A 15,879-nucleotide genomic window follows, 5' to 3' on the forward strand; every position below is an offset into this window, starting at 1 on the left:
ACACAAGCCAGGAGTTCAATGCCAAGTCATGAATCCACTTCCTTCTGGGTTAACATCTGGGCAAGGTGTGGGGCTGGATGAGCTGCAGCGCCGCCTCCAGGACCGCCCCGCCAGGCCACCTCCTGATCATTCATGAACCATAATAGAACTTCCGCTGCACGCCAGAGGCGCTTTAAGTAGCCGTGGGCGGGGCAGGGGCGTGGGTGATGCCCCCCTGCCAGCCCCACTGCCCCTCCCACAGATAAAAAGACATGCCCGCGGTGTCTCCGGCGCAGACTGTAGGTGCGCGCTGCATGGACAGGGCGAAGCGAAGCGCTTGGAGTAAAGAGCGCCTACAAACCGAACTCTGTGCGCTATACTTGTGATCTGTCCTCCGAGGCGCTATCTATGGCTGGGCCACTGGTGCTGCTGCTGGTGGCGTGCTGCTGTCTCTACACTCCCTGCTACACGGACGACAGGCGAGGGGACACCTCCAGAGGGGCGCCACAAGGTACAGGCAAGAGAGCTCGGTGGGCTCCATACATGCTGCGAAGTTTCCCCGAGTGTCACCCCTCTGAATCAGCCTTTCATGCTTCCGAGGTAGCTCACTCGGGTAATCTCGAGGCTTGGACCCCAGACCACAGAAGCCAGATCCGATTGCGGTTAGATCTTTGGTCCGCTTAGACTTTGCATTGTTGAATAGAGGTAGCGCTGCTGGCTTAGCAGCGGCTTCTAGCCGCGTTACTGGCTGCAGGCCGAGCCCTGTATTAATACTAAGAAGGGACTTCCCAAGGCTGTCTTTTAAAAGCGTTCCGGGAGTTTACGAAAGTTGGGACGCTCTAAAATGGCTCCTTGATAAAAAAAAAATGTAAGTGTACTGAAAGGCCGACTGAAGTGTGTGTGTGTTGTAAATTGGTTATATAGCGCTTACTAGGGCTGACGAGGTGTTGACGCGCATCACGGCGAGTCGCACGCTACTCCGGATTCCGAATCTATATGTATGAACCCCTTCGAGCCCATTGGGCGTTGCGCGCCTGAGTCAGTGAAGGGAAAAGTGGAACTTTTTTTTCTTAACTAGTCTAAAAATGCATTTATACACATACCCCCACATCTACACACATACACATTTATACTTCGTAATATTTGTGTATAAACCTGTGTGTGTGTGTATATATAAGATTTACCTTGTCAGACATATACATGTATGTTCACACACATGTATGCATGCATTTTTCATCTATACATTCAAATAATGTGACATTCCTGTTGATTTCAACGCCCCCCAGCCTCGCCCTCCTTTGAGGCGTAAAAGGCTGAGAGTAATAAGACCGCTCGAGCTGTCTGCTTCCAAAACTCCTCTCGCCTAAGAAAGAGAAAACTTGAAGCCCGGGCTCTGATTTGACATGATATGAAAATGATCGCAGCAAAAATGACGAAAAAAATGATCTTTATTAGTCATACCATTTAGGAGTGAAAACTACAACCGGTTTGTAGTGGGATTTCTAAATTGTATTTGGTATATAGTTAGTTTCTTTATTCACTTGACTTTTACGGTTGTAGAATGTGTGTGTGTATGCATGTAAATATGTATATATATATATCTGCTGATTGGCTATCCTCAAATTCTAGTTGTGGGCTCCATCTGTAGAATGGATCCCCACCGAGACCAGGAAGACTGTCACCCAGGCACTCGTCACCAGCCGACTGGACTACGGCAACGCCCTCTACGCCGGAACCACCGCCAAACTCCAGAAGAGACTCCAGCGGATCCAGAACGCCTCAGCACGACTCATCCTCGACGTCCCACGACACAGCCACATCTCCGGACACCTAAGAGACCTGCACTGGCTCCCGGTCAACAAGAGAATCACCTTCCGTCTCCTCACCCACGCACACAAAGCCCTTCACGATCAAGGCCCGAGCTACCTCAACAACCGCATCAACTTCTACGCTCCCAAACGACACCTCCGATCAGCCAGTCACGCCCTCGTCGCCGTCCCCCGCATCCGAAGAGCGACAACAGGAGGAAGGTCCTTCTCCTACCTGGCCGCCAAGACCTGGAACTCCCTCCTGACCGACCTGCGCCTGACCCAAGACCACCTCGCCTTCAGGAAGAAGCTCAAGACCTGGCTGTTCGGGTAGCAGCAGCCCCCCCCCCCTCCTAGCGCCTTGAGACCCTCCGGGTAAGTAGAGCGCTCTATAAATGTCTATGATTGATTGATTGATTGATTTCAGTCCCTATTTCCTGGAGGCCGTTATTCACTACATAACATACATACCATCTGGTGAGCAGCGAAACTACGCCTACCCTTTGCCCACAATCCGGGGCGACCTTAAGGACTTTGGGTGCCTTCAGCTGAAGGTATTTTGGGGGCCCCTGTTCAGAACAGCTTTGGATTGGTGATCAACTTTCATCTATTTGGCGCCCTCTTTGGCCGGGTCAGTGACGGTGCACACGCACACTGGTCCAAATTCTAAATGTGTTTACATTTAATATTCAGGGATAGTGACCTGTGTTTTCAATATTGTAACACAGCAGCAGCTCACTAATATTACTGCAAATAATCCCTATGCCACAGTCTCATTTCTCATATTCTGGGTCCTGTTATGATCAAAAAGAAACTTTTTTAATTTATTTTTTATGGATGTTGCATCAAACATAAACTCAACATTTCTCTGTAAAATGTCTATAATAGACTTTAACGCATCACCCACATTAAAATTAAATTAAAGCTAAATAGAATTTAAAATAGTCTGTTTAAGAATTATTCAAGGTAATGCAACACTCTGCAGAACAGAGCTGGCTCTATCAGGGCCCCTGAAAGGCGGGGGCCCACTTCGCCCTTGCCTTAGAACGGCTCTGCCCACAGTGTGCCAAAAGAGTTGGTTATTGTAGTAGGTACTCTTAATATTTCAAAACTCACGCTTTGCATCCGTAGGACATAAGAACAAGAGTGGAACCAGAGTATGGCACACAGAGCAGCCTTCAAACATGCAACCACAATTTGCACCACTTTATGCTACTGATCTCTGGGCCACTCTGCACCACTGTACTCAACACCACTCTACTCTACTCTGCACCACGGAACTGTGCTATGCAACTCTCATCTATGCCACTGCATTCTACGACCCTGCATTGTGCACTGCAGAGTTCTGTGCTGCTGCCCTCTACGCCACTGCACTCTACACCATCTTACTCTGCAGCACTCTAAGCCACTCCACTCTACTGTACGCACTTCCATTCTTTGGCACTCCAATTCACGAGACTCTGTGCCACTCCATTCTACGACAGTCTACTCTTCACCATTCCACTCTGAGACACACCACGCCACTCTCCTCCACGGCACTAACTTTCAGCCATGCCGAACAGCAGGCCCGCTGGTGTTCAGCATTGCTAAAACACATCGGCAAAGCCAATAACTTTTGCATAGACGAGACCCATTGGCTTTGCCAGTGCCTGTTTTTAATGTAATGATCAAGAAACTGCTTTAAAACAGTTGCAGTGCTCTTACATGCTTATATAGGGCCATAGAACAAGTGTGAAGGCACAATAAACATGCCTTGTGAGGGTAGTACCTTCGTTTATTTCAGCTGTGCTGGGCAAGCTTGAAAGCTGTTTTCTAGGAAACAGGAAAGAGAGCGAATGTCACTGCATCAGTAGCTGGATATCAGTGATGACTGATCAGTCGAACCTGTTAACTGTGCTGGGAGTGTGTTTACAAGTGCTTGGTGATGGCAATCAGCCAGCAGAAATATTTTAATACAAACTCTTTCACCGCAGGGCAGATTTCCACTTGTGTTCTGGCTGGAAGCCTCTGTTTTTTCTCGAGTTAGGTTTCATTTTGATTTATCAATCATAACCACTAACCCTTCAAATTAACAGCTTTGCTCATTTCAGTATCTGAGAGTGGCACTTCAGTGTGTTTATTAGCAGAGGATTATAGCACGTCATCCAGTCAACACGGTGTCTAGGCGCTGCTTGACTGACTTCTAGGAGGAAATCGAGAAATGCTTCTAGTAATGCAGCGAGCGGGCACGGTGCCAACCTCCCATACAGTTTCCACATCTTAATGACTGAGCCTGGCGGAGAGAGAACCAAACACCCGCCGTGTGACCCAGCAAGCGAAACACACGCTGCACGTCCTAGCGGCCGGCAGTGGAGCCGGGGAGGGAAACGGAAGTGTACCTTTAGTCGATGTTGCGTCATTTACTTCACACTGTCGCCCAAGTCCACGCCGTTGTCGTACTGTCAAGGCCCCGCCTTGCAAGCATTCCACCGAAGACCGTGCCTACCTAGCTGACAAGATTTCTGTGTGCTTATGTGTGTCATATCCAATTGTTTGGTGTGTTCATGTGACAATTGAATGTTTATGGGTGACACTTTCATTCCATGTACAGGCATTTCTGGGCGTGCAGTGAGAGCTTCTGCCAGGCTGCCTGGGGTCCACGCAGGGGACCCTCCTAACAGGGCGGCCGCCTTAGTGCCACAGGAAGGCACATGAGTCAGCATACCAGGCTCCTTGGTCTAGGGACCAGGGGGTCAGTAGGCCGCGTCACTTCCGGCCGTGACGGGGGGATGGGGGTTACGGGGGGGAAGGGGGAAGGACAATGGTACAAATACCTTCCCCCGCCCACTGTGCAGCCTCTTGCCTGCTGGAGCGACGGCGCCCCGTTAGTCCTACGTGCGGTTGAGGGCCTGAGCAACCAGGGGCTGCCTGGAACGCTCCGCCCCTTTTGGGGGGCGTAAGTGCGTGGACTGGCGGTCCACTGATGGAACGGGTGGCCCTTCCCAATATTGGTAACCACCGATTGGCGACGGCCACTGTGTAATTTGGCTCATCAGGCGGGCAGGCGGCATAAGGGCTGGCCTCCCCTTGGATCGCCCGTAAGATAACCCACCATGTTGGCATATTTGTTTTGCAAATAAACCGGTTGTACGGCATTACAACGTGGGCTTTTTACCCCGCATACCATTACAACACAGTTTTTACAACGCAAGTCGTTACAACGACTTGCGTTGGGGGGCCCTGGATAGCGGAATGGTTTAAGTTCCTATTCCAACTCCAGCCCACGTTGATAGTAGGGAAGGTGTTGGATAGAAAATTAAACTATTCCCTATCCTACAGCGCCCTCCAGCGCAAGTCGTTGTAACAACTTGCGTTGTAATAGCAGCGTTGTAATAGCAGTGCGGGGTAATGCCCGCATTGTTATGGATGTTTCCCAAATAAACCTGCAGCAATTTTCTCCACTAACAAGGTGTTGTGTGGTTTATTTATGTATTTTGCTGTATGAGAACTGAGAAGGTGTCCTGTGGTTTATTTATGTATGTTGCTGTATGAGAACTGAGAAGTGTTGCCGATATTGTCACTAAGACATGTGTCTGTTCTCCCTTGTGTTACAGGCGCAGAAGTAGTGCTTGGAACCAGGGGAGAGAGCGCTTCCTTTTCCGCTGGCCCTTTTACACACTATTGTGAATGGAGCTTTCTTGGTAAAGACAAGTCCGCTCTACAAGGAAAGGACGTGATTTATTCAGACGGACGTACCTGCCCTGACCAAGTCTTCGACCACTACAGAAGCCGCGTGAAACCGACGTGCAGCGGCTCCTTCTTATTACAGAATGTTCTCTCTGAAGATGCTGGCTTCTACAGATTACAGTGTGACGAACAGCCGACTCGTTACTACGATCTACGTGTTGTTGGTAAGTAGGGAACTGTGGCCGTTGAAGCATTTGATGCGCTAAGTGCAGAGTATAAGAAATACAGTAATCCACAGTAGTGTTTCCCTGATTTCTGCTGAATTAATACTATCTGCTTAGTGACCTGAATGCTTTTTACCAACAAAAAAGTTGCACGTTTCTTACCATGGGCCTAAGCTAGGCCCACCTCCATCTTGTATTTTTAAGCCTCCTGTTTCTTCGTGCCGCATAATGTGCATACGCTAAATGCTTTGTTGCTCTGTTGTTCTTAATAAACTCGTGGAAACCTTCCTTCAGCAACTCAAAACCTGGCTATTCTGAAATGAAGTGTTCCGTAGGTAGTAGTAGGGTGATACCTACCAGTACCGCAACACTCTGTGGAGTAGCCATACGCTTTATACATGCTGTTTCATTCATTCATTCATTCAGCAAGTGACTGTACGAGTTTTTTTTCCTGCCTGGTACAGCAAGTTTAGTCATAATATCAGTATGTCATTGTTACAGGGGTCTTCACCTTTTTGTGTGGGCATTGCTGCTTGTGTCAAATGAAGATCATTGCGAGCTACTAATCTTAGTGTTGTAATAGTGACCATATCATACAAGTTTACATTAGTGATCACCTTATGGGAAACGTCGTTTAGGACGCAACTTTTAGCTCGCAGTGCTATTACAACGCAATCTTTAAAACGCATTCCATTACAACGCATTACACTGGGGGGCGCTCTAGGATAGGGAATAGTTTTAATTTACTATCCAATCCCTTCCCTAGTGTCAACGGAGACTGGTGTTGGAATAGTAAATTAAAATATTCACTATCCAACACCCCTTAGTGTAATGCGTTGTCATGGAATGCGTTTTAAAACTTGTGTTGTTACAGCATGCGTGCTAAAAGCATGCGTTATAACAACGTACATCCTCACCTTATGCAAGATCAGTAGTGACTCCTGGAGGGAGCGCTGCCGGTGGTGAGGCGGGGGAGGGGCAGGGTGGGGGGTAGTAAACTCCGGCATACAGCCTAATGGAGGTAAGCACATAAATAAAACAAATCAAATTGCGCAAGCTGCATCGCCATTTGGTATTGTAGCGTGCACAATTTAATTTGTTTTATTATTGTATGTACTTACCTCCGTTCAGCCGTTTGCTGGAATTTACTACCCCCCACCCTGCCCCTCCCCGCCTCATCTCCCAGCAGCACTCCCTCCAGGAGCTGCTACTGTGCAAGATTCCTAGAACCGATCACCTCGGTGCATCAGCCAAGGTTGCCAGCAGTAACGACAAAAAGCGTTGTCAATTTGGAATACCTCTACATGGTTCGTATATAACAGCAACACTGCAATGCCCGTGGCACAAAAGTAATCCTTTTAGTAATGTCTTCCCAAATGATTTAATGCTTGAAAATCGGCTAACAAATATATTTTGGGAAATCTGCATTTTTTCGCCAAACATCAGCCTTTGAGTTCTGAAAAGATGCACTTGTGGCGTACATACAATAACTCAACAAGAAAAAGATTCTATTTTCACAGACGTGGGCTGCACACAGGAGAGCTACTTACAGGCAGCGTGAGCGCTACCAGCAGCTCACGGGCTGCGCGTTGGAGATGGATAAGCCTGGTTTAGAGTGTACTTTGGTTTGTCCTGCCACATCGGATGGCATTAGAACACAAAGGGTGTATTAAGATGCATGGTATATGATGCTGCATTAGTTTCTGTCTCATGATCTGTAAAACAATGCCGCCACCTTATGGACACAGTGTGATTTCCATTGTTTATTGTATTATACAAAGTTCTCACTGTAGAAGTGAGCCATGGAATCTTTCGCCCCATTTCTCTGAGCCTTCCTGCGTTGCCTGACTATATTTTTACCTTCAGATTCTTTATAATCTTTCGTGGTTTCCTAACTTGTACTCCGTCTCAAGACAGCTTTTTTTTTATTGATTATGCCGCCTATTTTATTGATGATTCTCCATCCTCACCAGGCACTCGCCCAGCTCAAAGTATGTTAAATTGTTATGTTATGTTAAATTGGTATTTGTAAAGCGCGCGGCTACTCGAGATTGTCCCAGCGCTGCAAAGCCTCGTGACAGGCTACTGAGCTATGCAGATAAGGAGGGAGGCTTACAGCTGTTGCTGGAATAACCAGGTGTTCAGTCTTTTTCTGAAAATGAGTAGGTCGTGCACCTAAGTGACAGAGGTAGGCAATTCCACAGTCGGGAGGTCTGCACTTGAAAGAGCAACCGCCTTTGCGGACAAGGGAAAATTAAAACAGTTACTATTTACTTGTGTTCTGCAAATCCCCTCATCTTAGAGCTGGATGTGACCTGTTGGGTACTTCTTTTGGTTTTCCCACCGCCGGCGTTGGTTATTTATCAAAACCTCCTATCGACACTGCCCACAAGATAAAGAAAGGAGGGGTTGGGACATCCCATTTTAGCCATTGGCCTGACACCTATAGCTGCCTTTAAGGACTTGACTCCAGGGTTGTCGTTGGCTTTGGTATCATCTCACGGTGTTTTGCTGATATATGCATTTCCTTTGTGGTAGTAGCTTGGAGGATTGTTGGGGGTAAGTAGGTGTGGTTTTGTTAGATATTAACAGCTTGAAATATTAGTGGAAGTCGAGGACCGTAATTTTTGTAGCCATAGATTGCTTGAGAGCAATGAACAGTTCTATCTGCCGTGTATGCTTACTGGGTTTGATCTTCCCCATTTCTTTATTGGTCACTGAGTATCTTGTCTTACTTTGGTGATAATCCACTCTGCTATTTTGGAAATAAAGGTCAAAATGTGAAGTTTCAGTAGGAAACTCAAAGTACCTGCATTTTCCAAGTTTGGGAACATCTGGCCACCAATGTGCAGATTGCTCTGTATGCACAGTGCGGTACATAACGATGTGGACAGAAGATAAATGTGAACAATAAAGAAAGTAACCGACTGGAGTGGTCATGCCCCCAGGAGCATAGTCACGTTTCCACGTGCACACTATTTCACACCAGGCTATAGTGTAAAATTATACCAAACCCACGTTCCACCATTTCCTGTGTTTGCAACGGACGAACACCGTCCTTGTGGCACACAGCCAGAACTTAGTGCCAAAAGGCTGGTGAACGCTTTACAAGGTCAATGACCAGCATAAAGTCAGCGCGTGATAGGAAAGGGAGATGTTTATGGACGCTTTATATGTGATCTATATTGTTGTGTGATGTACTTTGAAGAGGTGTGTCTTCAACTCCTAAACTGGGGCAGCGGTTGGGCTCTTCTCATGGATATGCAGATGTTGCTCCAGACTGTGGGTTTCAAAAGAGTGTAACTTTAGATAATGAGCACCTTTGGTAGAACAACAAAGTACCCATCCAAAGCGACTCACCCTTGACTACCTAGGGCCGGGGTATAGCAAATCTTTGAACCTTTCGATGGCACAGACCAGTATGTATGCAGAAGTGGTAATTGCGGTGATGGTAATAATTGTGGTAAAAAATCTATGTGCACTATAGGCACAACCACAACGATAAGGCATCACTGACCATTACATTGTGGAACCAGGCTTTGCAAGAAACATCTGCTGCTAACTTCCAGATTTCAGAATATCATGGGAGACTATCAAAAGAGTTGAGTCATTGACAGCTATCTTTGTTGAGATAAATATTTGCATATTTTGTCAGTTTGGTCTGCGAGAGTCCCGGCTAGGGTCCCAGAGGCATTGGGGCTCCTCTGTGGCCCCCAGCGTCACTGTGGTGGGCCTGGGAGATGGGTTCCCCAGGCTGAAATTTGCCCGGAGAGGAGGGCGGCATGCCCTCCCTTCCCCTAAAAATGTTTCCGGGCCCCAGGGGATGGGATTCTTGGGGCCGAAATCAGCCCGGCGAGGGAGTCCCGGACACCCTCCTCCCCTTCATAATGTTGCCGGACACCAGAGGATGGGGTCCCTGGGGATAAAATATGCTCAGGGAGGCGGTCCCGCACACCCACCTCCCCATCAAAATGTGTCTGGGCCCCTGGCTACACAGCTCCCCTTTATTTAAATAAGTGACCCCAGGGGATGGGGTCTCTGGGGCTGATAACTGCAGCGCAGCCCCCTTCCCCTATAAAAAAAAAAGAAAAAGAAAGAGCCTGGTGGATGGGGTCTCCAGGGTGGATGGGGTCTGTGGCTTTATCTACTGTGTGCAGCGTGGGGTTGTCTGCAGGTAGGGTTGGCTGCAGGGCCTGGTTGTAATGCCAGACCATGCAGTTATCACCCTCTACCTTCGGGGTTGGATTTACGTATTGTAATGAAATATTACTTTACGTTAAAAAAACGTAGAACTTTATAAAGTAACTTTATAGTCAGATGTGATAAATCTGTTTCATTAAAAAAAAAAACGTAGAAATTCACTGAAAAACCAAAGGTTAAAGTAACATTATATTTGGGTGAAGGTCAGTTTAAACATGAACATTTTGAACTAAAATCCACAGAAATTCACCTGTTCTAGTTAGCACCGCTAACTATAACTTGCACACCCACCATGCACTGCTTTGACCTCACATATGGCATTACTCACAACAAGTTCTATGACATCATTTATGACATCACTGATGACATCTCCTATGACATCATTGATATTTCTGATGACATCATCCAAGCTTCTTTTGTACACATTGCTCTTTAAATGAAAATACCATAAGATCTATGGAAGTAAATGCAAAATAGCTTAATAATAATATGAAGCGTCTTTACTGCTATCATACATACAACCTCCTAGGTTAACACACATTTGTTATTTGCAACATTGACCCTGTACCATACGTAGCAGAATTCAAGTTAACTATGAACCACCTGTTACATAACTAATGCCCTACTACAGACACTTTTTACCTGTATTAAAACCCTGACAGTCACTTAACCTACATTGAGAAATGAAGTGGATATAAATAGAACCACACTGTTTGCAGACAGTGATACTCTAATGAGAAATACATCACAGAGAATTAAAAAATACCTACTTAGAACAGTGTACACTCTGTGCAAAACGTGTTCAAAGAGTGACTTTTCACTTACAACAATCAAGGTCTTAAGGTGCTAAACATCATACCACCTGCAGCCTTCACACTGTTGTGAAACCTTTACAGATAACACATCTTCGGAAGAAAAACAAGCACATGTACATAGGTTAGTGCCTGATGCACTCATTATTCTATGTTAAGTTGATATAGTCATACTTAGACATATACAGTACATCTACACACCTATTATGTATTAAGAGCACACGTGACTTGTAAAAACTTACACCCATTAGCTGGACGAAGGCTGTCGAAATTTAGGAAGAAAAGTAATATGATAGTTACCCACCACTATGTCAACTATAAAACAAATACCCAAACTTATTGGCTGATACCATCAGTGTTGTCATCAGTGATGCCATAAATGATGTCATAGAACATGGCATGGGTGATGTCATATGTGAGGTCATAACAGTGTGCAGGGTTGCAAGTTATAGTTCGTGCTGGTAACTATAACCAGTGAATTTCCATATTTGTTTTTTTTTAGTTCAAAACATTAATGTTGTCACTGACAAATTCACCTAGCTATAACGTTACTTTAACCTTTGTTTTTTTCAGCGAATGCCTAAGGTTTTTTAAAAAAAACTTTCTTATCACACCTGACTTTAACCTTTGTGTTTTTTCAGTAAAAAAAGCAAAAATCTATGTGTACGTAATTTATATGTATATATTAGACCCTGGCCTACGTCTTGTTTATCAAAAAAGATCTTCATTTGCATGTCATGAGGCTGTTTTATAATGCTCATCTAATCTAAATTTCTTGACCTACAAATGCTTATGCTTTCCTCACAAGTCATATGTAAAGTAATCCAACTCCCTTTGGGATAATTTCTGCACTATACAAAAAAACTGAATCCATAAATAAACTGATCACATCCCTACAAATTTTGACAGGGTGTTTAAGTACAATAGTATCCAATCAGTGGAATTTTGTCATCATTTTGAATATCTTATGTCGCTCTGTTAGCAATTTAGGAAGATCGTGCGACTAGGGATGAAAGCTAGACTTCTATAGGTCTTGATTATTTGTTTGAAACTTCCATTGCAAAGAATAAAATACGAGTAGAAAGACATTAATTTTTTTTACAAGAAGACTATACTTGAGCATTTTGCTATGGATACCCATTTATCATCCATTCATTGTTTGTTTTCAGATCCTGTCTGCAATGTCTCCATTGCGGGCATTTCCTCGGAGAATGGGGTTCTTCTCTATTGCAACTCCACCGGCAGTGGGGGTTCTATTGCTTGGACCAGAGATGGATCTAGTTTGCCGGAATCCCATCTATTAACTGACAATCACACACTGAGCATACATCGAGGCGTGGCATGTGGCTGTTACCAATGCAGCGTGGTGTGTGGCGTGTTGGGACAGCGGAACGCCACCATCAATCTGACGTCTCCCGGTGAGGTGCAACATTTCAAATTTTCCAATGATATTAATGCAATTTGATCTTTAAGCCTGTTTTCAGAAAGCATTTGTAGCTTTAGTTTTTTGTGGGCTTGGCCTGGCGCTGCACACGCGACCGCTCTGTGATGACCATATTAACAAAGCCGAGGTATCATCGTGCAACCTGCTGGTGCTGGCGATGGACACCATTGGATAGCTTTGTCCTACACTGGGAGAAAGGGGGCTTCCACAGTAAGATTGACACCAAATTACACTGGAGGCGCCAAAACACAAGGCTGCAGCGAAACACTGTAATTGCTGTGTATTTCTAATTCCCATTGGAAGCCATTAGGATAAGCTCTGGAGTCTAAGGGCCAGATGTACAAAAAAGATGTAAAAAAGTCAATTTGCGATTTCCAAAATTGCAAATTTTTGGGATTTGCAATAAAGAAATCGCAAACACATATGTACAAGTGTGTCTTAGACACATTTTGAGATTCCCAGTGGGTTGCAAATAGGCCTACCTCATTAAAATTCATGAGGTAGGTATCGCTTTGTGGCCTATTGGGAACGGCAGAAATTCACTGAGATGGTGGTCTGCTGGGATCAGCAGACCACCATGTCTGCGATTGCTTTAAAAAAAGCATTACAAAAATACAGCCCATTTTCTGAAAGGAAAAGGGGATGCATTTCAAAAAGAAACATGAAAAGTTTTCTGTTCATTTTTTAAGAGCAGGCAGTGGGCTGAGGTACCACTGCTGAACTTGAAAAATAGGTTTACCAACAAACATTCTCAAAGGGTAAGGGGTCCTCTGGGGACTCTTGTGTCTTTGCAAACGGGTTATCACCTCCTTGATAGAATCGGGTAAATGTGAATGTTTTGCGACTATATTCCGGTTGTAAAACATTCACACATACCATTTCTATTCAGTAATTGGAAGGGACGCCCTAAACACTATTTGCGATTCGGTAAAAGGTTAACAAATCGCAAAAAGAGCCTCTATACATGCAGTAATGCTTTTTAGCAGTCGTAAACTTCCCGATTCTGCAAATTGGACTGTTTGCGAACTCTAAAGTTTCGTACATCTGGCCTGTTATCTATTTGTGCACCGTTTTCACATCAGTGATAAAACAAGAGGATTTTACCCAACTGTAACACAATGGGAAAGTGTATGCTCCCTCTGTTTTTAGTGGAATAATCATCTAAAGATAATTTGCCCACGCACACTGGTATTCTCAAGAACATACAAGGAAATGTCACCATAAATAGATTAGGTTTTTAGTCAGCAAGTCAAGTAACAGAATCAATTAAACAAACCTTATTGTTACCAGTATAACATAGAAACCATGAAGGTTTAATTAAAGACATACGTTAAATAAACGGAAGCAATATATGGGTAGTTTTCAGGGCCGGACTGGGAACACAAACCGGCCCAGGCAATAAAGTGGGACTGACCGCAGGGGGACGAGGGTGCTGGTGGGAAACACTGTTGCTTTTGGTTCAGGGGGCCGATATTGCAGCACTGCTGCAAAGCTGGCTCCCTGTACCAAAAACAGCCCCCACCTCTCCGAAACCAGCTCCCAACCTTCCGGTGCACCAGGGAAACACCCGGTGCCCGCTACGGCCAATCCGGCCCTGGTAGTTTAAAATCATGAATAATAAATCATTTACAGGGAATTAGCATAAGGCTCAAAATAGGTAGCAGAAGTTAAGAACTAGCATTAAGTTAATAGATGTAGTATTCTTTTTTTGTTTGTATATTTATATTGAGAAATACGTCACTATATAAACAATAAATAAAAATAAATAAACAATAAATACAATTATGGCCACACAATAAAATACTATGAAATGTTAATTTCTCAGATTTCTAAACAAAAAACATAATACAGATATCAAAATATACAATATCTGAGATACTCATAAAACCTGGAAAGGAAGAAATAGGAAAGATGGACAAGGGAAGAGATGATGTAGATCGTATACAACATATATTAAACCATATATTATAGATAATTGGAAGATAGTGGAGATAATATCATAAAGATGTAAAATAACAGTGTTAATGGCTAATGGATCAACAGTCCTAATGATAACAGCAACAGCATGAGTTTAAATAACGATGATAATGAACTAATAAGGAGATGAAAAAGAAAGGGACTCCCTTATTGTAGTTCCTAATTAGAAGGAACATCTGAAATACCAGAATTATTACCAGAAATAGAATATGTATTAGCTAGAAAGGGGTTCCACATTTGGATGAAAATTAAAACATTGTCCGGCAATCTCTAACTGAGTTTTTCATATTATGCAGTTTATGCATTTCAATAAGCCATTCATCTTGTGTAGGACCTAGTGGTGTTCTCCAATGTCTTAATATACAAATTGTGCAATAGCTAGTCTTGTATGGTTTGTTAGATCAATAACTCATATTTCCGTTGAAGGAATATATACATGTATAGCACTGTGTAGAGAGGCAATTATGGAAGACCAATATTCATTCAAAATTGAACATCGGAATAAAATGTGTAGCATATCGCAGTCCTCCTGTGGTCACCTCCAACAGGTAGATTGGTATAGTAGATTGGCTGTCTTGAGATTTTGTTATACCAAATACACAAGGGGGTTACCCAAATTACCCTCCTACACCTAAGTATAGAACACTATTGCATGCAAAAAAGATAGGTACGGAGGAATTAATATCTTGTTTTTTATTTTATCATAGGGAACATTTAATTACCCTATCATCAGTTTTCAATCCTATACAAATATATTGTCCAAATTACTTTAAAGCACACCTATGCCATGGGGCTGATCTTTGTGAACAAAAATCATATATAACATTCAAAAGCACAAGTACATACCAAATACATTTATAAACAACACAACAACAATTGTGAACTCAACTTCACATTGCCAATACCCAACTGATATTTATATAACCAATGTTCACTCATTAATTCTGAGTTATACACCTAGAGGTAGTCTTTTGAGCACATAGGAAAAGGAGCCTCTTTTCATTTTGCTCTATTGTGCCACAAACGGTTGAAATCACACTTTTTGTTTTTATAAGGACTCCTCAATCAATTGTCGATGTGTACGCGTTTCAGCCTTTGAATTCTTCTTGGCCTCCTCAGGACATGGGCAATGGAACTAAGCTAAATTATTCCATAAAATATATGTATATTAGTGTACACATCTATCTTTTTAGTTGTACAGAGCATGCTGGATCACCAAACTACTCCAAAAAATAGTGCATCACCACTCAACCGAAAAAGTGAGAAAAATGATAACTGAGGTGCAGGAGAGTAGGATCTGTTTACTATGGTTACCCCCACTTTTTGCTGGTGTTTCACTGTTTTTTGACTTTTGTCTGGCTGGGGCCCTGCTATTCAGGACCCCAGCTTAGCTGCTCCCTCTCTAAAATGATTGCATGTACATTAGGTACACTCCAGATTGGTTACTGGGTTACCCTTGTGAGTCCCTAGTATATGGTACCTTAGGTACAAAGGGCATAGGTACCCCAGAGGCCTACCAGGGGCTGAAGCATGTATTATGCCACCCCTGGGAAGCATTCCAAAATGTCACAACAGGTCTGCACTTGCAGCCTGGGTAAGGTGGTGTACGCACCCCTTACTTAGATATAGGTTACCTATATCTACCTTTAAATCACTGACACATATAAACCTATAAGTCGCTGCTATGGCATGCCTTACCAATCCTGAAGGCAGAGTGCTTGGTTTTGTATGAGAGGGTGGCCATGCATGAGTAGGGCTCCTCTGCAGCT

General features: G+C 44.0%; 1 protein-coding gene across 1 annotated transcript in view; it reads left to right on the forward strand.

The window, feature by feature from the left end:
* The first annotated feature begins 288 nt into the window (after positions 1-288).
* LOC147666698 (uncharacterized) overlaps positions 289-15,879 on the forward strand; it is a 271,906-nt gene continuing 256,315 nt past the window's right edge. Inside the window, exons 1-3 of the mRNA XM_086948957.1 lie at positions 289-490; positions 5,381-5,677; positions 11,859-12,107. Coding sequence (XP_086805083.1) covers positions 388-490; positions 5,381-5,677; positions 11,859-12,107 — 649 coding nt within the window. The 5' untranslated portion in view covers positions 289-387. The remainder of the gene's footprint in view (positions 491-5,380; positions 5,678-11,858; positions 12,108-15,879) is intronic.

The sequence above is a fragment of the Lissotriton vulgaris genome, unplaced genomic scaffold, assembly GCF_964263255.1.
Source record: "Lissotriton vulgaris unplaced genomic scaffold, aLisVul1.2 SCAFFOLD_784, whole genome shotgun sequence".
Taxonomy (NCBI): domain Eukaryota; kingdom Metazoa; phylum Chordata; class Amphibia; order Caudata; family Salamandridae; genus Lissotriton; species Lissotriton vulgaris.